Source organism: Dipteris shenzhenensis, chromosome 21 (genome assembly GCF_047967505.1).
Source record: "Dipteris shenzhenensis isolate YYH24624 ecotype China chromosome 21, Dip_SZ_1.0, whole genome shotgun sequence".
Lineage (NCBI taxonomy): Eukaryota > Viridiplantae > Streptophyta > Polypodiopsida > Gleicheniales > Dipteridaceae > Dipteris > Dipteris shenzhenensis.
Window position 1 is genome coordinate 49,030,655 of NC_141616.1, and position 21,182 is coordinate 49,051,836.

At 47.5% G+C, this 21,182-nt stretch overlaps 1 protein-coding gene and 1 pseudogene across 1 annotated transcript in view; both read left to right on the forward strand.

Annotated features, from left to right (window-relative positions):
* LOC147888993 (uncharacterized) overlaps positions 1-5,283 on the forward strand; it is a 29,212-nt gene extending 23,929 nt beyond the window's left edge. The window contains exon 3 of the mRNA XM_087392130.1: positions 5,142-5,283. Coding sequence (XP_087248256.1) covers positions 5,142-5,283 — 142 coding nt within the window. The remainder of the gene's footprint in view (positions 1-5,141) is intronic.
* LOC147888992 (uncharacterized) overlaps positions 1-21,182 on the forward strand; it is a 341,849-nt pseudogene that overhangs the window by 149,420 nt on the left and 171,247 nt on the right.

The following is a 21,182-nucleotide window of genomic DNA, read 5'->3' on the forward strand; positions in this document are numbered from 1 at the left end:
AGGTCAGGTACCATTTCATCAGGGAGGTACTTGAGGACAAGCGCATAGAGCTTGTCAAGGTTCATACAGATGATAACCCTGCAGATATGCTGACGAAGAGTCTATCTAGTCAGCGGTTTGAGTATTGTCGTGTATTGATGGGCATTGGATAGTATGCTCACTGGTTGTTCTCCCTTAAAGGCACATTGTCCTTTAAGTGGGAGGTTGTGGGGGTTAAAGGTCACTGTGCCTTAACCCCAGTTATGTACAATACTCAAACTCATATATAAATGAATGAAAAAGAAGATTAGGGTGGTTCTGCACCCACCAAAACTTGTGTGGCTCTCTGTCTCTCTCTCTCCTTCTTCCATTCTTGCTTCCGTTGAGAGCACTCTCAGAAACGAGAACTCTGAGCGTCGCTGGGTGATCTCCTCTAGCATGGCTCAGGCTCTAGCCTGGAGAAGACTGATGCATCCGCTGTATCGAGGCAAGATCTCATCTGAGACCCCTCTCCTTCGCCCACCACTGCTGCCTGACCGGAATCGCCTCCTGCTGACAGATGAGACTAGACTCGGCAAGAACCTGAGCTACTTGAGCTGCCATATCCCCCATGGGGTCCCAATCCTGCTCCCACAGGTCCACTATCCTGCTGCGAACTGTTGCTCTAGAGTAGATGGAGTCTGGGATCTGGCACGAGCGTGGAGGTAAGGAGTGAGAGGCTGAGTCCAGGACTAGGATGACTGGGGCATGGTCAGAGAGGGTCGTCCCTGGAACCACTCTTGACTCTCCACCTCTGCCTAGCGCCCAATCGCTGACATAGAAACGGTCCAACCGCTCCAGAAGTCTGCCTCCCTCCCTCCTGTAACCCCAAGAGAAGTCCAGACTCCCTGTCTATCTGCAAAATGAAGGTCCCTCCAGTTGTCCCGACCTCCCACAATGAACAAGGAGTCCCAATCTACCTGCTCCGCCTGAGCTATACCGAGGAACTCTGGGCCCCGTCCCTGCTGATCCTCTAAAGTCTCAAGGTTATTGAAGTCCCCTCCTACAATCCAAGAATCCATCTCTGGCAATAAGTCTGTCAAAGAGCTCCAGAAAGCGGCTCTCCGTATGAGGTCGGTCGGGGCATAGATATTGAGGATGCCGATGCGGGATCAATATTCAAGCCCACCCAAAGCGCTCGTCCTAGGATAAGGGTGCCAAAACCACACACATGCTGAACTAGAGAAGCGTCGATGGAGGTACAGACACCCCCACTCCTCCCCTGCTCACCAATCAAAGGTTCCCAGTAGGTGTGGGAGCGTCCTGTGAGGACCTTCCCACACTTACTGGTCTGAGAAGCCGAAAGCTTGTGTTCCTGCAATAGGAGCACATCTACCCTTCCCACCAAGGCTGGCTGGAGCTCCTGTCTAAGCATCATCTTCTTGGGGCCACGGGTTCCTAATGAGTGGAACCCGTTGACGTTCCAAGAGATAATGCGTATACTCATGAAGAGGGGAGATGGGCCACAAACAGCTGTCTGCTTGGGATCGATGTCAAGGTGGTCGGAGGATGTCCAGTGTGCAGACGAAGGCGCTTTTGTGAGGGTTTCGAAGGAGAGGCCGGATCATCAGACCCATCCTCTAAAACCTTCAACAGAGGGGAGAGACCCTTCGTCCCATGGTGGTAAGCTCTCTCTAACCAACTCGAAGCCTCCGCCAGGGAAATACTGTAGAAGTCCACTACCTCTGAGGTCCTCCATGGGCGGAGCCCTTCCGCGTCGATCCACTCCAGAGGCAGTTGAATGATGACCAAAAGGCGGAATCGTTTGGCGCTGTGGTGCCATCTCAGACGAACGTCACCCTCCTTCCACTGCTGCTGAAGAAGCTTCGTTGCTCTGCTACCGATCCAGTCCTGCACCTACTCCTGGGACTGATCTCGAATCGTCGTCTCCCAAACATTTTCATTCATCCATTGCTCATTCCCGTCACTGGTGATAGTGAAGGAATAGCTAGGACCATCATGGGGGGCAAGGACGGACACCTTACCCTCCGCCCCCTTTCGAAGGGAGAAGATGTTGATGTCTAGGCATGCAGGGAAGGAGCCAATACCCGCTGCATCCAAATAATCCCAAGGTCGTGCTCGGTAAAACTCCAAAGGTAGAGCTCTAGGAGCTGCCCTTGGGTGTGGGGACGAGGATGAGGAGTCTGAACCAGAAAGAGGGGTGCTGGCTGCTGTCAAACAAGCTGGAGTGGTGCTGGCCATCTGCGGGGAAGGGTCTCTCCCCTCCACCGGGCCAGGAGGGATAGGCGCGGAGGAGGTCTGTGCTGGCTTTGGGGCTGGTGGCGCAGGTGGAAGGGGGGGGTTCCCTCGGGATCATGCTTGAGGGAGAGAGGGGGGCTGAAACCAAAGGTGCTGGGGGGGATCCTGGAGGGGGGTGAGGTAGGGGGACCGAGGAGGAGGGGGGAGGGGCGGGGGGGGGGGGGTGGGTAAAGGATGAGGGGGAGGCTAGCTGATCTTCTCCTTCCCCTTGCCGGGCTGCTGCTGATTGGTGACCACAGGGGTCTCTTGCTGTAGATGGGAAGGCTTTTTTGGTCCTGTTTTGTTTCCTTTCCGTTTTCTTTTGACCTCAGACCTCAGTCCAGCCTTCCCCTTTGGGAAGGGCTGTCGATGCCTAGCGGGGGGGATCCTGAGTTGCTTAGATGGGGGCCATCTGAGGTTCTGTCCTCGTGAAGCGAGGGCAGGAGGGCACCTGGTGCTTGAAGCCGTGGCATCTCAGACATTGATTTGGGCGACCAGTGACCATAATGCGCTGCGTCACCACACCTGTGCCTGTCTCAATCTCAAACTCCGAGGGGATACTCTACAGATCTAGGACTGCCACTTTGACACGTGGCACCCCTTGGGCTGCCGCCGCATCAACGAAGGTGTCCTGCATGAGCCAGCCAAAGTGCGCCCCCAGGTCCTTGATGATCGGGCGAAGCTCAGTTGCGAGGCCTGGGAAAATGAGGGTAACTGGATGGCGAGGAATACGGAAGCGGGCATCGAAGTCCGCTACACTGAAACCCCTATACCATGGGACCATAAGGATGATCTTCCCACCCACAAAAGTAGGGGACCGTCTGACCATATCGCTCACAGCCTGTGCTAAGGAGAGCTTGAGCCAGAAGATACCACGTCCCATGAGTGCGACCTCCTTAATGTGGCTGTCCTCAAGGTAGAGGGTGGACTGCAACCAGTCCCTGATGTCTCCTCGTGAAGGGGCGTAGCCAATGACTCTCCCATAAACGGACGTCTGGGAGAAGTCCGTGGCGGCCTGCTTCACCAAGGAGACCTGATGTTTTGTCAGTGTTATGTGGTAGGCTGATGGAGGGGGGGGTTCCGTCTGGGCCACCGGTTCCGGGATCACGGCCGCCATACCGCACCGACAAACTGCGAACACTCCAAAAGGTGGAGGAAGGAGATGGCAGAGACGAGGGAAGGGGGAGTGGGACGGAGGCGGGGGAGGAAAGAGGGAGGAATGGAGAAGTACGGGGAAGCGGGGGGAGGAGAGGTGGTGGAGAGGGAGCGAGTGGCGGAGGGGGAAGGAAAGGAGGAGGGAGGAAGGGGGCAGCGCAGCGCAGCGCAGGGAAGAGGAGGAAGGAGAGGAGGGGGTGTGGTAGCACAGCGCGAGAGGGGGCAGGGAAGAAAGGCGAGAAGGGAGGGGAAGGGGGGGAGGTGGCAACGTTGCGCAACAACAGGGAGGGGGAGGAAGGGGGGGGGGGGGGGGTAGCGCAACGCGAGGGGGGGGAGGCGGGGAGAGGACGGAGGGGCAGAGAAGGAAGGAGAGGGGGGGGAGGGGATGGTGGGCGGAGAAGGAAGAGAGTGGGATGGAGGGGCACAGCGGGAGGCGGCCGAGAGAGAGGAGGGGGAGGGGAGAGGGGGCCGCGCAACGCGAGGGGGGGGTAGATGGGAGCGGGGGAGGGGAGGGAGCATTCGCAGTAGTTCACAACATAATCATAGTCTTGAGGCATACTCTTCAAGAGCACAGCCATAGCATCATTTTCAGTAACTAGAGAGTTGATTGAGGCCAATTGTGTCATAAGACTCCTCAAAGTATTAACATGAGCTGCAACATTGTCTCCATCCATCTTCAGTTCAAAGAACTTAATTTTCAAATTCAACTTAGAAGTATGAAAGCTAGCACCAAATAATACATCTAACCTATGCCATGCCTCAAAATAGGATTCTAAATCTGAAACATGATGTACATAATCATCTCTTAAACCTAATGCAATTATTGCATAAGCTTTCTCTATCCTTTTAGCATCCACAGGTGTAGTTGAAGAAGAGTCACTTGCCTTCCCTTTACCTTTGGTTGTGGTTGATTCACCTTCTTGAGATGATTGATTCCTTGACTTGACCAAGTCCCACAAATTCTCTTTCATAAGCACAAACTTGATTTTCATTTGCCAAGTGTGAAAGCCTTGGCCATTGAACTTGTCAATCTTAAAGGTAGCCATGAGAGGATCTTACCTTTGTCAGGCAGTGTCTACTCTTTACAAAATGACTAATCTTGCTGAGCAAAGAAATCTCCCTCACCATATAAATGTAGATTGCTAGAGAGAAACTCAAAATCCTAGTTGTTTAGCATATGCATACCCAGTTGGCTTCTCCCAAAGCTTCTTAGCCAGGGTCTTCTTTACCTTGAACTTTGTCCTTCTTGTAGTCTTCTTCAAGTGCTTAGCATTGGAAGAGCATTGAGAGCTTGGCATTTTGACAAGATATCAATGCCAACTGAACTTCAAACTGAAAGTGCATTCTCTGAACTAGCACCACTTCATACCTCAAGCATCAACTTAGCATTTACTTTAGCATCAAATTTCAAAAACTGTCAAAAATACTTGCAAGAAAACAGAGTAACTTGGAGGCTTGATGTCTTGCTCCACATAACTTCAAATTTGGGGCTTTGTGAGCTGGAATGAAGTCTTTATATCAAAGAGTAAGCACAGCAGAGGAGGGGTGAAAAAGTGCACCACATTGCCTGTGAGAGTCATGCTAAATTCGATTGTTCTTTTGCTAAATTCTCTGTAACCACTAGACCAAATGGGCTCATATTTCACCAGTAGCAAGCTCTAGGCATTGCCTAACTTGTGCTTGAAGGGTGGGTCGTTATCTGCTCTGTAGACACTGAATTTTGCTAACAGTCTGTGCACTGAGTTCGGTTTGGCACGGGCGACAGAGACTATCATGGACAATGCTTTGAGCCAGAGGTGCACCCTAGGGGGTAGAAGCTTCAGTTTAGAGGGTTTTGTAAATGACGCAATGGATGAAGAGAACGGAGCATAGTAAATTCTAATGAGAAAGGAAGAGGGAGCTTAAAAAATGGAGGTGGTGGAGAAGATGATGAGTTGGCACTTTCAAAGTGGATTCTCTAGAACCTACCAGCTTTGATACCAAATGAAGAGGTGAGTGGGATAGAAGAGATGCATAATGACACAAAGAAAGAGCACAATTGAAGGCAAAATCAAGTCTATTGAAATGAAGGAAGAACCTCCATTATATAGAGTGGAGAGGAAGGTGTCCTAGATCATAGGCACCTCCTCTACATCAGTGGCGATTAGCCCCCACATCATAGGAACTGGCTAAATCAAAGGAACCTCCCATGTGGGGGCCTTTGTACTTACATCATTACTTATGTCATAGTCTAGATACCTCATAGCACTAAGTGTGCTTCTACCACACACACACACACATGTGACTCCCCCAGATGCACATATGCACCTTAGAGCAAGCCCTTGATCACATTTATCCTAACACTACCTGCCCCAGTGAATGGGTCACGAGTCAAGAAGTATCATGTTCAATGAGGAAATACCCTCCTCGCGCTTGTATATACCTGTTGTTTTATCACCATCTCTCTCTCTACGAAAGGCCTTCTCTCTCCACCCCAATGTCACCTTCTCTTTCTAGTCGGTTGCCACTTTCTCTCTCTAAACGCCACCTCTTTACATAATGTGTCACTTTCTCTCTCTAAATGGGACCTCCTCTTCTACCCTGGTGTTACCTTCTCTCTCTAGTGAAGCCTTGTCTTTCTACCTCGATGTCACTTTCTCTTTATACGTGGGACCTCCCTTTTCCACCCCGGTATTCTTTCTCTCTCTAAATGGGACCTCTCCTTTTCACCCTAGTGTCACATTCTCTCTCTGCATGGAAACTTGTCTTTCCTCCCTGGTGTCACTTTCTCTTTCTAAATGGGACCTCCTCTTTCCACCCCAATGTCATCTTCTCTCTCTCTATGTGGAACCTTGTCTTTCCACCTCGGTTTCACTTTTTCTCTCTAAATGGTACCTCCCTTTTCCACCCCGGTGTCACTTTCTCTCTTTAAATGGGACCCTCCCTTTCCACACTTTCTCTCTCTCTCTCTCTGTCGATGGCCATGACTTCCATCATTTCTTTGGATCACAGACCCCTTAGGGAAGACGATGTTCCTCATATTTCATATTTTACATTTTGTATCTAGGCATTTTTGGTACTCTATTTCATTTCATTTTGTATCTAGGATTTTTGTAGCCATTTTTGGCATCTTAGCGGAATTACGATGAGGCCACCTAGTTGGCGCATCGTTGATGATGTATTTTCCTTTCGGATGATTTTGTGTCCCATAGGCCATGTATGGCCTTCCGTGGACCTTTAATAAAATTTCTTTCTTTCTTTCTTTCTCTCTCTCTCTCTAAATGAGCCTCCCCTTTCCACCCCGGTGTCACTTTCTCTCTCTAAATGGGACCTCCCCTTTCCACCCCGGTGTAACCATCTCTCTCTATGTGGAACCTTGTCTTCCCACCCAAGTGTCACTTTCTCTCTCTTAATGGGACCTCTTTTCGCTCGGGTGTCACTTTCTCTCTCCAAAGGGGACCTTCTCTTTCCACCCTCCGTCACTCCTCCATCTCCCTCTTGCATACACCTTCTCTTTCCAGCCTCTGTCACTCCCCCACCTCTCTCTTACAAATAACGTCTCTCTCCACTCTCTGTCCCACCCCCACCTCTCTTATAAACACCTTCTCTTTCCACTCTCTGTCGCTCCCCCACCTCTCTCTTACATACCTTCTCTTTCCACCTTATGTCCCACCCCCGCCTCTCTTACAAACACCTTCTCTTTCCACCCTCTGTCACTTTCCCACCTCCCTCGTACAAACACCTTCTCTTTCCACCCTCTGTCACTCCCCCACCTCTCTCTTATAAACACCTTCTCTTTCCATCCTATGTCCTACATCCACCTCTCTCTTACAAAACACCACCTCTTTCCACCCTGTGTCACTCCCCCACCTCTCTCTTACAAACACCTTCCCTTTCCACCCTTCCCACCCCCACCTCTCTCTTACAAACATCTTCTCTTTCCACCCTCTATCCCTCCCCCACCACTCTCTTACAACTAACTTCTCTTTTCACCCTCTATTCCTCCCCCACCTCCCACTCTCTTACAAATAACTTCTCTTTTCACCCTCTATTCCTCCCCCACCTCCCTAATACAAACACCTTCTCTTTCTACCCTCTGTCACTCCCCAACCTCTCTCTTACAAACACCTTCTCTTTCCTACCCCCACCTCTCTCTTATAAACACCTTTTCTTTCCACCCTGTGTCACTCCCCCACCTCCATCTTACAAACACCTTCTCTTTCCACCCTTTGTCACTCTCCCACCTCTCTCTTACAAACACCTTCTCTTTCCACCCTTTGTCACACCTCTCCTCTCTCTTACAAAAACCTTCTCTTTCCAGATCTTGTCACCCTCCCATCACCACTCTCTACAACTTTCCTCTTCACCAAACCAATCGTGCCTCTAGGCTATTTTTAGCACCTTTGCTAATTTCGGCAGATTTTCTTTTTGGCCCTCTTTTAGCCCACACACTCTCCACATGGCTCACCTCGCTGGGCTTGGATATGGATAGGCTGCCACCATTTCGATACAGCATAGATGCCCCTCGCCTCCCTCTCACTCGACATGAGCTCAGCCAGGTTATCAGGGCAGATTTGTTGCAGCTACACATGTTTCGCACTTGGGTTCATCCCACGGAGCTTCCTACGAAGATGGCCACATATCGTGACCATTTTCTCAGGATTTCAGAGGATGGCTTCATCATATCCCCAGGATATATCGGCGTTCATATGTCGCACTCACTCAGGATTGCATTGGGCTAGCTCAGGGTATCTTCCCACAGATTAGACGTTGAGGCCGGCAGGATGCGTCGTACAGCTACCGGACATAGACCCAGGCGAGAGACTAGGATATGCCCTTGTTGCACTATGGGGGAGGTGGAGACTGAGGAGCACTTTGTTTGCAGATGCCCTTTATATTATGAGATCCGTGGCAGATTTCACTGTTTATTTGGGCACGGATTTGGACCTCTCTCTCGGATTATGGAGTATGAGGATTAGTATTGCTTAGCGTTGTTCATCAGGGAGATCACCAGATACAGAGAGAGATTCCTCAGAGAGCACTATCGCATCCCTGCCAGAGACCTGGTTATTCATGAGGAGTAGGACGAGGCGCAGGACCATGAGCACAGAGATAGCCCATCTTGCCAGAGAGCACCGATGGTTCCACCCCGAGGATGTACATATGACATGATCCGGCAGCACCGCAGGACGATCTTACACAGAGGCCGTACCCGTCGCTTTATTTCTAGACGACGGAGGATGATGGCAGATTTTCGGAGGAGATTGCTCCATGGAGACTTGGCACCGCCAGCAGCCCATTTGACACTTGCCCAGATCTTCACACTCATGTCAGGAGGCATGGTCGATGGCCATGACTTCCATCATTTCTTTGGATCACAGACCCCTTAGGGATGACGATGTTCCTCATATTTCATATTTTACATTTTGTATCTAGGCATTTTTGGTACTCTGTTTCATTTCATTTTGTATCTAGGATTTTTGTAGCCATTTTTGGCATCTTAGCGGTATTACGATGAGGCCACCTAGTTGGCGCATCGTTGATGATGTATTTTCCTTTCGGATGATTTTGTGTCCCATAGGCCATGTATGGCCTTCCGTGGACCTTTAATAAAATTTCTTTCTTTCTTCTTTCTCCTCTATCGGTTCTCTCTACTACCCTCCTCTCGTCACCATAGCCATCACACTCTCATGGGCTCTTTTTAGCACCCTGCTAATTTTAGCATACTTTCTTTTTGCCAACTTTCCTACCTCTTATCTCCCCCTCTCCTCAATCAGTTCCATGATTCCATGACTTCTTCTTTCCTCCATCCTTGCACGCCTCCTTATTGCGCCATAATCCCCTCTTGCTACATCTCCTCCCTCTAGCTCCTCCATCCTGTCCCTCCTTCAACCTCTTCTCCCTTCCGGGCTGTCTCCTCCTTGCATCCCCCTCGACCCTCCGCAATTGTGCCTTCTCTCCTCTCGATTTGCTGCCCCCTCTCCTTTTCTCAGCTGCCTCTCCTCTTCTCTCCTTGCAATGCTCTACTTGTGGCAAGCCTCTCCACGCAGCTCCTCCATGCAAGCCCTCTCCTTGCCAGGTGGTTCCCTCCTCGTGGCCCCCTTGCTCTCCAAGCAGCCCCTCCGTCCAGGCCCTCTCCTTGCTAGCGGCTCCCTCCTCACGCCCTCCGTGCTCTCCATGCAGCCCCTCCATCTGGGCCCTCTCCTCGCAAGTGGCTCCCTCCTCGGGACTCCCCCCTCGCCCCCTCCTCGGGACCCCCCCTTGCCCCCTCACGCCCTCCGCGCTCTCCATGCAGCCCCTCCGTCCGGGCCCTCTCCTTGCTAGTGGCTCCCTCCTCGAGACCCCCCCTCGCCCCCTCCTCGTACCCCCCTCGCTCCCTCCCCGCACCCCCCTCCTCGCTCCCTCCACACTCCTCCCTCACGCTCCCTCCTTGTGCCCTCTCGCTCCCTCCTCGGACCCCCCCTTGCTCCCTGCACACTCCCTCATGCGTCCCCCCCTCACACCTCTCCTCACGCACCACCCCCTCACACCCTCCTCACACCCTCCTAGCCCCCCCCCCCCCCCCCCCTCGCTCACTCCCATCCTCCCTCCTCGCTCCCTCCCCAGCACCCCTTCTCTGAGTGCGTCCCTCTCCCTGGTTGCCCCCTCGCTCTCTCCTCGCTCCTTCCCTCATGCCCCCTCCCGGCACCTTGCCCTTCCTTGGTGGCTCCCATGGCGGCTCCTCTCTTGCGGGCTCATGTGCCACTATGTCAACCTCGACATCAACACCCCCTCCTTGCTCCAATTCTTCACCGCACCCTCCTCTGATCGGGGTTCTCTCCCGTGGGCTCACACCATCTTTGCCTCTTCATCAAGACCCCTCCCTGTTCTACTTACCTTGGCACACCCTCCTTTGCTGTGCTTTCCTCTGTTGAACTCTTCATGCCTGTCCCTCGTCACAAGTACAAGCCCAGGTTGCCTAAAGACACTCTCTTTTGTTGCGGGATTTCACTCCACTAGGACAGACAAAGGCCCACCAACAATGGTGTCACAAGGCAAAAGAACGACCGATGACCAAGGTGCTGGGTCTACACCGCAGGGAACTTCCAAACAACCTAAAGCAGATGTAGATTCGCCATCCTCCAAAAGTATCGCTATCATCTCGGATGAGGAGCTATCCCCTCTTTCTAGTTCCTCAGATTCTTTGATTCATGGGGGCTCTAATTATCTGCCTCCCACGGGCACTCTAAAGGCAACTTCCAAAGAATCTAGTGGGCACAGTGTCGGTGGTGGTGATATGGCCCAACAAAGTATAGCTGGAGATCTTCCCGCTCTTACTTCATCCTCCTCGGCGCTTTGGGTTGTTTGTCTTCAAACCCTTTTTGGATCCTAAGCTCATCAAGCTGTCTACCATATTATCACCTGTTGAGATAGCACGAGTATCCTTGAACGAGTTTGATGGAGTGACACTTCCCCCTGTGGACATCTAGTTGTGTATTGCTTTTATTCAGTCCTATCACTTTGCTACATACACCTTTGTCTTCTTAAGTTCCAGGCATATAATCACACTCCCAGTCTCCTGTCCACTTACCTCCGTCTTTCGACTCTCCCTTTACTGCCACCTCACACAAAGTCACCAACATTCATGTCCTTTTTATTGCAATGCAAACCTCGTCGCTGAGGACATGAGTGTAAGAAAGTTCTCCAGGGAAATAGCAAAGAGGTTGTCTTGGCACGATATTTGTTTACCCACTTTTACTCCACCCCGGGACACTTCTTCATCACAAAAGCCATCCATCCTGCACTCAACTCCATGCTCTCCCATCACTCCCTACGACTTTGCTTCTCTGTTGTATTCCGCTTTTCCCAACACTATCCGCAAGAAACAGGGGGACATACACATGTACTTGTGGGCCACACCTTACTTTCTTGATGTATCAATGGAGGGCCAATCCCTCGTCCATTGTGGAAGGTCGACTTCCTTCATCGTCCCTTTCCTCTCCCACCAATATCGATACCACCTCTCCTATTTTCACTTCCATTGTTCCGGCCTCCTCTCCCCTTTCGACAAGGACAACCTCTCGAAAGCGAATGCCGATGCTGCCTCCCCAACAGATGCCACAATCCAAGCCTCTCCCGAAGATGTGCAACAAGTATCACGAGCATCGGTTACCTCATCAGTAGTGATATTTGTCTCAGATTCCCCATCCGCTGAGACATCTGTATTAGTGGCATCTGTATCAGCGGCGGCTGTTACCAATGACATCAGGACATACAGTTGGTATGGTCACATCGGGTTTGCTCTTGATCAACCAATGACGACGGGTGTTGTACCGGTAACCCCCTCAAATACTTCATCTTTGAGAGCCGGTTCCTTTGGTTCATTGACATCGGATCTACATGGAGTGGCATCCGATCTTCACAGATGATGGGACCGCGGCTGTACCCTCTTGCCTCGCCACTACTTTCACAGATGCAGTCATCACCACCGTCGAGAAGCCAGCATGCCTCGCAGGACCCCGCTGTGGGTTGGATTTGAACCTGACTCTTAGGGGATTTCTCAGGCTTCTCCAAGGGTTATTCACATTTCTCATAGGCAGACCCCACCACACCATCCACAGTGCAGAGATGGGAGCGAGACCCCTTCGAGGTCGATCCTCCGATGTCTACACCTGAGGGACAGGTATTTGAAGGGGTGAAATTGCCCACGTTAGCTGATTGTCCACCCCTCCATCAAAATGGCATGTTGACAACTTATAAAGCTGCTTCCTCAGGCCCATCATTCTCCAATGTGTCTCTTGTGGAGCAATAGAATAGCTACTATAGAAGATTACTATCTGTCCTACACAAAAAACGCTCTCCTTTCACTCCTTTCAGAGCTGCTCATGCCTTAGTAGACACATCATGGGAGATTCTGGCTAGCATTAAAGCATGGCATATATGGAGGGCTAGATGTACGGAGGCGTTAGAGGGTTCACAGGTTCATCCCTTCCAGTCTATGGCCAATATATGGACTAATACTATACATACTCTGATGGCCATCTAGTCGAGCATGCAGGGATCCTCCAGAGCAGCTACTACTACCAGGAGGGCTATCTTCTTCAGAATTTGGAGAGGATCTCCCTTCTTCTCTGAGTCTTCTTCAGGGTTGAGGTGGCATTTTCAACCTCCACCTTCGATTTTTGTTAGCTCTTTTTGATCTGTTTATCTTCTTCTCATGCATGGCATGGTGTACTCCCGCATTAGAGCGCTCTTGTGGTCTTCAATCGTACTTAATGAAGTGATCTTGTTGAAAAAAAAAAGAGGCTCTTCTATATGCTTGGAAGAGGAGGATGTGGATCAAATTTTCACCATTCCTTTGCAGGATTCCCTAGCAGAGAACTGGCGGACCTCCAGGGCCCCACAATGTTATATGGACTTAGATCATATGGCCCCAACAGAAAGTCTGGCAAAGGCAGAAGAGCAAGCTATGCCTGCCATGTTCGAGGAGTTAGGGGATATCATAGATATGGCTGACAGGCTGAATTTCAGTGATAGATATGCATGGTTGAAGAGGTCCCTACACTAGCGCAGCGCGTCATGGATGATACCTTCACCAAACTGGGAGTTGCAGTCTTTAATTCAACAAGCTATACACATAAACTGATCTCCTAGCAACAAAACTTGAAGTTGGAGTTTGAAAAATCGCAAGCAGCACAACAATGAGCCTCACAGCAGTATGAAGAGGGCTGGAAAAAGCAGCAAGAATCAGCTATCCATGATCACTACATAGCTTGGAATATTGAGCGGGCTGCCCTAGAGGATTGTCACCTAATTTAGAAAAAGTGGGAGGCAGACATGGCAACTTTGTGAGGCCAGCATGCCACAGAGGTATCCAAATTACAGCATGAGTTTACTCAGTTGCAAGATTCACTGACTTCCTCACTGTCTGCCAAGATAAAATCAGATTCCCGGGTGGCTGAATTTGAAGAGAAGCTTTCAGCAACAATGGACAATGAGTTTACAAAGCTTCGTACACAACTTACCACCCTTCAGACTTCACATTCCACCTTACAAACACAACATGATCATTACTACAGGAGATATCACAGGTATAAACCAAAGTACCAGAACCTTAGAAATGTGATGGATAAAATTGAGGCCATAACAGGCCTAAGATGGATACGAGTGCGGCAAACGAAAAGACTACCAATGACCTTCCTCAGTGATCTCTAGCTACACATGTCTTTTTTGGTTCCAGCATCCACTTTTTGATCTTTGACAAGTAGATTTGCTATCATTGTATATATCATGGTGTGATTCTTCATGATGTTCTTTATTTTGTTCAATTTCCACTGCCGTAACTCAAGCAAGGAGGCATTTTATTCTACAAAGTCTCATTCTAATACAATTGTTGGTATTTCTTGCACGGCTAGACACATGGTCTGTAATTTTTTCCCTTTTTCTCTTGTATTGCCATATACATGGCTTGTATTTTTCAATTTTCTTTTTCACTGGTTTTCCTCTCCATTTTCTATTCATCGGGATGGTGAATGATAGTGGCAAGGGAAACTGTTGCAATAGAGACACTCCCAAGCAATTGCTATGTCGTCAGGTGCTGACCACATGTCATCAGACGCATTGATCACATGTCGACCATGTGTCACACACATGTCAACCACATGTCAGGCGTTGACCACATGTCAATCATGTGTCGATACATGTCAACCAAAGGTTCACCTAGGAGTACCATATCCAAGGCAACCATGCGTCGACACATGTCAACCACAGGTTCACCCAGGAGTACCATGCCCAAGGTGATCTCATCTAGAGCTGCACACATGGGGAGCAGTCAGGGGCATTAACAACTGCACATGGCAAAAACATGTACAGTGGTTCAGCGGTGCAGTGGTCCAACTCACATGCACATGGAGTACTTACACCACTCGGACTAGAAGAGACTCGCGAGTCAGGAAGACGCCCAAGCCATCAAGAGAGCCAGCGACGCAACGGCTATCTTGAACAGCTGAGATAGGAGGATCCCCAATTAGGAGAAAGGGGAAATTCTTAGTGAGGGGAAGGACCCTCCAAGGCACAAGGATGAAGACGAAGGAGAGGGGAAGTATGGGAGAGGGGAGAGAAGACAACACAGAGCATTGAGCGTTCGGCACTGGGAGAGAGAGAGGACAGTGTGAGGAGAGAGGCTGGAAAGGGGAGAGGGTGTGGAGAAGATAGGGGTTTGAGCTACGAGCATTCATGTTGTACCTCTCTATCCACTATGGGGATAGACCAGATCCCATAATCGCTCAAGTGTGGATGCCTCCAAGTTATTCCATCTCTTCCATGACCCTACTAGTCTCCATGTGAAACTCATAGGGCATAACCACCTTGGGACCATAAACTAGTGCGTATATGGGATAACTCCCAATATGAGACGTGGCACTTAGACACCTAGTATTATCTAACTCACACTAGGACTCAATAGAACATACCAAAACTGACTCAACTTAACACCACTTCCCAACATCAATAGTAAAGGTGCATGGTGGAGAGGGAGAGAGAGAGGGTAGGCTAGGGAGAGAGATAATAATACTCAAAGAGAGACATAATGAAATGGAAAAGAAATAGCAAGAGCAATGAACAAAATGAAAGTATTCACATGTAGACCAAAGAGCTTGTAGGCTTGATACTTGATTGATTTGGCACTAGACAAGTACAACTCTTATATAAGAGCACACACACACACACATATGAACACCTATGCATATGGGATAACTCCCAATGTGACACGTGGCATCCATAGGACACACTAGACTAGAACTCACACTTGAACATATTAGAACACACCAAACTGACTCAACTTGGCTTCATATTCTAACACCCCCCTATGAAGGCAAGGTGAGAGACTACTGGAATGGAACCAAGAACATGACAATAACAGTCATCGAACTGCGCAATGACAATGCGCAATGACAATCTAGACCTAGACATGGCTCCCATGCTATCTCAGAGGCAAGTGAGCATGGCTCAGAGGCTAGTGAGCATGGTATATAGACTTAGAGGCTCAACTAACATGGCTCAGAGGCTCATCATGCATGGATGTGTGGCCAACTCAGAGGTCTAGGAGACTAATGCACCAACATCCTAGAACTCACATGCTAGGCCTGATAAAAAGACCTATCAAAGCCAATACATACCTCCCATAATACATCCCCCTCTTGGCTCCAGAGACTAATTAGGAACATGGAGGAAAATACCATAAATGTAGAGAATGTTATTGACTCAACACACATCATTTATTCAATTCATTTTTGGAAACAACTCAGGGCAGAGTACTCAAAATAGAACATGCTTAGAAAATATATGGATCATAATTTCCATCATCCTGTGGAGGGAAAGAGAGATGTCGGATTTCAGCAGTAGAGCATGAACTTGTGTCGGAGGGTCGTCATCTTCATCGTCACTCGTGGCGACTGCAACCCAATTGGCATGGTCCTTAGTTTGTTGTTTGGCAAGCTTTTGGTACTGTCCTCTGTATGACCAAGCTTGTTACAAAAGGTGCACTTGAGAGGCTTGAATGGCTTTGACTTTCCATGTGCAGGTGTAGGCCTGGGTTTCCATCTGCTAGTGGAGGCAATAGCCTCTGTAGTATCTGAAGAAGAGATCAGATAATGGTGATCTTTTTCGAGAAGAAGAGTCACCATATCATCAAAGGTAGTCGTGGCAAGCCTAAGTATTTCAAGACTATGTACTGTGGGAGCCATGTATTGGCTTTGATAGGTCTATTTATTAGGCCTAGCATGTGAGTTCTAGGATGTTGGTGCATTAGTCTCCTAGACCTCTGAGTTGGTGAGGATCCGTTGGGGGAATGCCATCCTCAATAGCATCCCATACATTTTCTTTCATGAGGATCAAGTGAACGTTAGTTTGCCAAGTAGGGAATCCTTCCCCCTTGAACTTCTCCATGAGCAATGAGTTTGAAGAAAGAGAGCTCATTGTGTACCTTGAAAAATGGCAACTTCAGTCTTCAGCACTTTAGGAGATGAAACTGAGGGCTGGAACTGAAGGCAGAAGATGCAGAGGATGCTCTCAAGTTAGATGGAGTTGTAAAACAGTTGTCCAATGTTCTTTATGTGCTAGATATCAAGAGGAACTTGTTGTCCATTTTTGCGATCATGGATCGGGACCTCAAAGTTCACTTCGATAAGAATGGCACACAGATTTTGGATATTCAAGGGAAGGTCATCAAGGTGATCTTTCCATAGTTACACTTGCATTTCTATTCTTTTCCAGCCATGGAGTGTTCCAAATCAACTACCATTTCATTCGAGAAGTTTAATGGTAAGAATTTTCCTACATGGCAAACAAAGATGCGTCTTGTACTTATGAAAGATGGAGTGTGGAATGTTGTGCGTGGCAAGGAGAAAAAGCCACAATCAGATGAAAAGAAAATTGCACAGTGGGAGAATCTGAATGACAAAGCTCCTTCTCTCATTGGTTTGGGGTTGGGTGATGACGTTATTCATCATTTTGATTTTGACTCCACTGCTCACGACTTATGGGCTAAGTTTGAAGAATTGTTCGGCAACAAAATCATCAATTCAAAGGTATTCCTCAGACAGGAATTCTTCAAGCTGCAAATGAAGCATGAAGACTCTCTTCTTGCTCACTTGAATCATATGGAATCCCTTGTCACTCAGCTTGCCAGTCTGAAGGCCCCTATAGGGAAGATGATCAAGTTGTTGTGCTCCTCTCGAGCATTGAGGAAAATTCTAAGTACCGGGAGATCATACCAGCATTGCGTGTGACACAAATGGGTTATCATGATATGGTTGCTAAGCTTATTGATTCATGACAGCTGGTATGCAGACACTCCGGACTTCACTGTACAGTACTCCAAGGGCAAAGGCAAAGGCAAAGGCAAATTCAAGCCTTTCAAATGCAATCATTGTGGGAAGCTTGGTCACACTAAGGATCGCTGCTTCTAGAAGCTTGCCAAGCAACAACACAAGGATCATGTTAACTTGGTTGGGGATGCAACAAGTGAAGACCAAGAAGAAGATGATGCTTCGACACCAACTCATGCTCTTACTGCCGACATCAGAGATCTCTCTCTCTATTCAGAGGTCTATGTATCTGATGATCGGGACTTTTGTTTCTGATCTATTTTTATTATTCCTATAGCTTGATGTATTTTAGGGTCCTCTGCCCTGGGTAGTCCCCCTAAAATGATATGTGTTGAGTGTTTGGTTTTCATTGAGTCTAAAGGTTCTCTGCCTTGGATAGTCCTCCTAAAAGATGTATTGGTTTTCCTATTTTGGTGTGTGGCTTTCAAACATGTCCTGTTATGAAGCCAAGGGGGGATGTACTGTGGGAGCCATATGTATTAGCTTTGATAGGTCTTGTTATCAGGCATGGAGGAGTCCCAGGATGTTGATGTATTCCTAGACCTATGACCTGGTTATGTAGCCATGCTATAACGTGAGTCTCTGAGCATGTTGAGTCTCAAGCCATGAGAGTGCTTGGATCAACCTCTGAACATGCTCAGACTTTAGCCTCTAAGTTACATAGGGTGTACAGTTTGATGACTATCATTGTCATGTTCTGTTCTTGGTTCCATTCCAGTAGTCTCTCACCTTGCCTTCATGGGGAGGTGTTGGAATATGAAGCCAAAGTGAGTAAAAAATGAGTGTTCTAGGTGTCTAGGGGGTGTTTTATAGTCTAGTGAGTCCTAGAAGTGCAAACGTGTCATATTGGGAGCTATCCCATATACACAATGGCTTTCTATAGTCTAGTGTCACACTATATAGTGTTGTACTTGTCTTGAGTCTTTTCATATCAGTCAACATCAAGCTCTTTGGTATCATGTGAGTACTTGTCTATTGCTTTCATTTTCTTTCCATTTCATTTCCATTATGCTTGTTATCTTTCCTTTCCATTCCTAGTGTTAGCTTGCTTCTCTCCCTACCACTATGATCTTTCAAAGAAGTCAAGAGAGCTGAAGAGAAGAAGGCAAGGGAGCTGAAGAGCAGAAGTCGAGGGGGTGAGAACTCAATTCTAGAGCATCCCTCTATGAATAAATTTATGCATGCTTCTGCCTTTTTGCAAAAGCATTTGTGTTTTCAAACTTTTCTTAAATAAAAAGATAAATCAATGAAGAAAAATACAGTGATCTGGCATGTCTATAGTATGATCTTGGTTGAAAACAAGATGTGACTTGTAGATCAAATCTTCTGAGGACACACTAGAATTTTGGAACTGACACCTGTTACAATGTTTATCTAAGAAATCTTTACCAATGACACATGATTTTACAGAAAGATAAATGTCATTCTGTCTCAAAAAGTTAGGATTTTGGTAGACAACAGAAAACAACAGTTTGAATCCCATGATCTTTTACCGAATTAAGAGAAGCAATAACGATCATCTATGTTATATGAGGGTGCTGCAAGTCTGCGAACTTTCAAGAGAAGCAATAACGATCATCTATGTTATATGAGGGTGTTGCAAGTCTGCAAACTTTCATTCAAGAAAGCATGTCTTTGTAGTCCTTGGTATAGCACCTGTAAATGTTTTTCTTAATCAAATGAATTTTGCAACTATCCAACTCTGTCAATGTTGACACAATGTTTGTAATTCCTCCAGCTTTTAGAAGGTTCATATGCAGTGAGATCCAGCATCATTTCTTACGTGCCTCAGCTTCCATGGATATTAAATGACTCTGTCTACAACAACATTGTGTTTGGAAGTGCATATGATGAGAAGCGCTACATCAGTGTCATTAGAGCATGTGCATTGGATCTGGACATTTCCAAATTTCCAAATGGTCATGATACTGAAATAGTATGTAATCTAACATCTTGTTTTGGGTATTAGTATATAGAAATATAAGTTTTGTGAAATTTTAAAATTTATTATAATAGCTGGAGAAATACTTATTCTAGAATAGAGGTAAAACTAAAGAGACTCCTCAAATCAATGCCACAAATTTCAAAGTGCTAAGGTATGTATCTAATTCATGAGAAGTATTCTGCTGCATTTTCATGGAGCATCTAAACGGAAGACAGAACTGGAACTGTGCAACAATGAAAGTACTCTGGGATGCTCGCACAATTTATACTCACGATCACTTGATTAAAAAAGGGAAAAAAAGGCTCTTGCAGTCAACAAAAACATGGCACACAGAATGCAGTAACCTAACCACATAAATAATATTTACGAATTGATGAGAGCATGAGCCTGCTGGATCTTCTCGTCATAGCTACCAAAGTTTCCCCTAGGTTTTGTCAGTTCCGTTGACTAAATCCCACAACTTTCTGGCCTTGAGAATATTCTGGATCTGGAATTTCCAAATGCTGTAGTTTGGCAAATAACTCTTTCATTAAAAAAGCATGAAAAAGAACTTCTATTAAGTATGAACAAAACCGCAAGAGCAGGCTCAAGATGGAGATACACCATGCAAACATGAGAATAAACACCCTAAACAGGCCAATCAAAAGCTCTTAGAGCAAACTATAAAAAATCCAAGGTTGAGGCTGAAAGTGCCACCTCAATCTATTGTGGTCGCAGAAAAAAAGAGGGAGCCACTCCATTCCCTAAGGAAAGTAGCCCTTGAAATCATAGTGGTAGGGAGAGAAGCAAGCTAACACTAGGAATAGAAAGGAAAGATAACAAGCATAATGGAAATGAAATGGAAAGAAAATGAAAGCAATGGACAAGTACTCACATGGTACCAAAGAGCTTGATGTTGATTGTTGTAATAGACAATAGACAAGTACAACACTATATAGTGTGATACTAGACTCTAGAAAGTCACAATGTCTATGGGATATCTCCCAATATGACACGTGGCACGCCTAGGACTCACTAGACTATAAAACACCACCTAGACTACCTAGAACACTCATTTTAGACTCACTTTGGCTTCATATTCCAACACCCCCCCATGAAGGCAAGGTGAGAGACTACTGGAATGGAACCAAGAACAGAACATGACAATGATGGTCTAAGGTGAGGGACTATTGGAATGGAACCAAGAACAGGACATGACAATGACGGTCGTCAAACTATGCACTCTATGTAACTCAGACACTAAAGTCTGAGCGTGTTCAGAGGTTGATCCAAGCACTCTCATGGCTTGAGACTCAACATGCTCAGAGGCTCATGTTATAGCATGGCTACATGACCAGCTCATAGGTCTTGGAATACACCAACATTCTGGAACTCGGCCATGCCTGATAACAAGACCTATCAAAGCCAATACATGGCTCCCACAATACATCCCCCTCTAAACCTATCAAAGCCAATACATGGCTCCCACAGTACATCCCCCCTTCGCTTCATAATAGGACATGTTAGGAAGCCACACACCAAAATATGAAAACCAATACATCTTTTTAGGAGGACTATCCAAGGCAGAGAACCTTTAGACTCAAAAAAACAAAACACTCAATACATATCATTTTAGGGGGACTACCTAGGGCAGAGGACCCCAAAATACATCAAGCTGTAGAAATAATAAAAATAGATCTCTTAGAAGTAAGAGATGTCCTCCAAGTAGCTAATGCACATGTGTGTACTTTCCTACGAGTCGATGACGATGTCGATGAAGCGCTAGGCAGGGATGCCCCAAAAAATGTGTCGGTGAAGTCCATGGGTTAGCTAAATGGAGCACTCACATAGTGACTCTCAAAATGGCTAAGGGAGAGTCACTGATGTCAAAGTAGAGGCCGGAGGTGTCATGAGCACTTCGAAGAGCCAACCAATGTGTACCACGAGCACTCGGAGAGGTGATCGAAGAAGTCAAGGTGTAAGTGGGACTCACATCAAGCTCG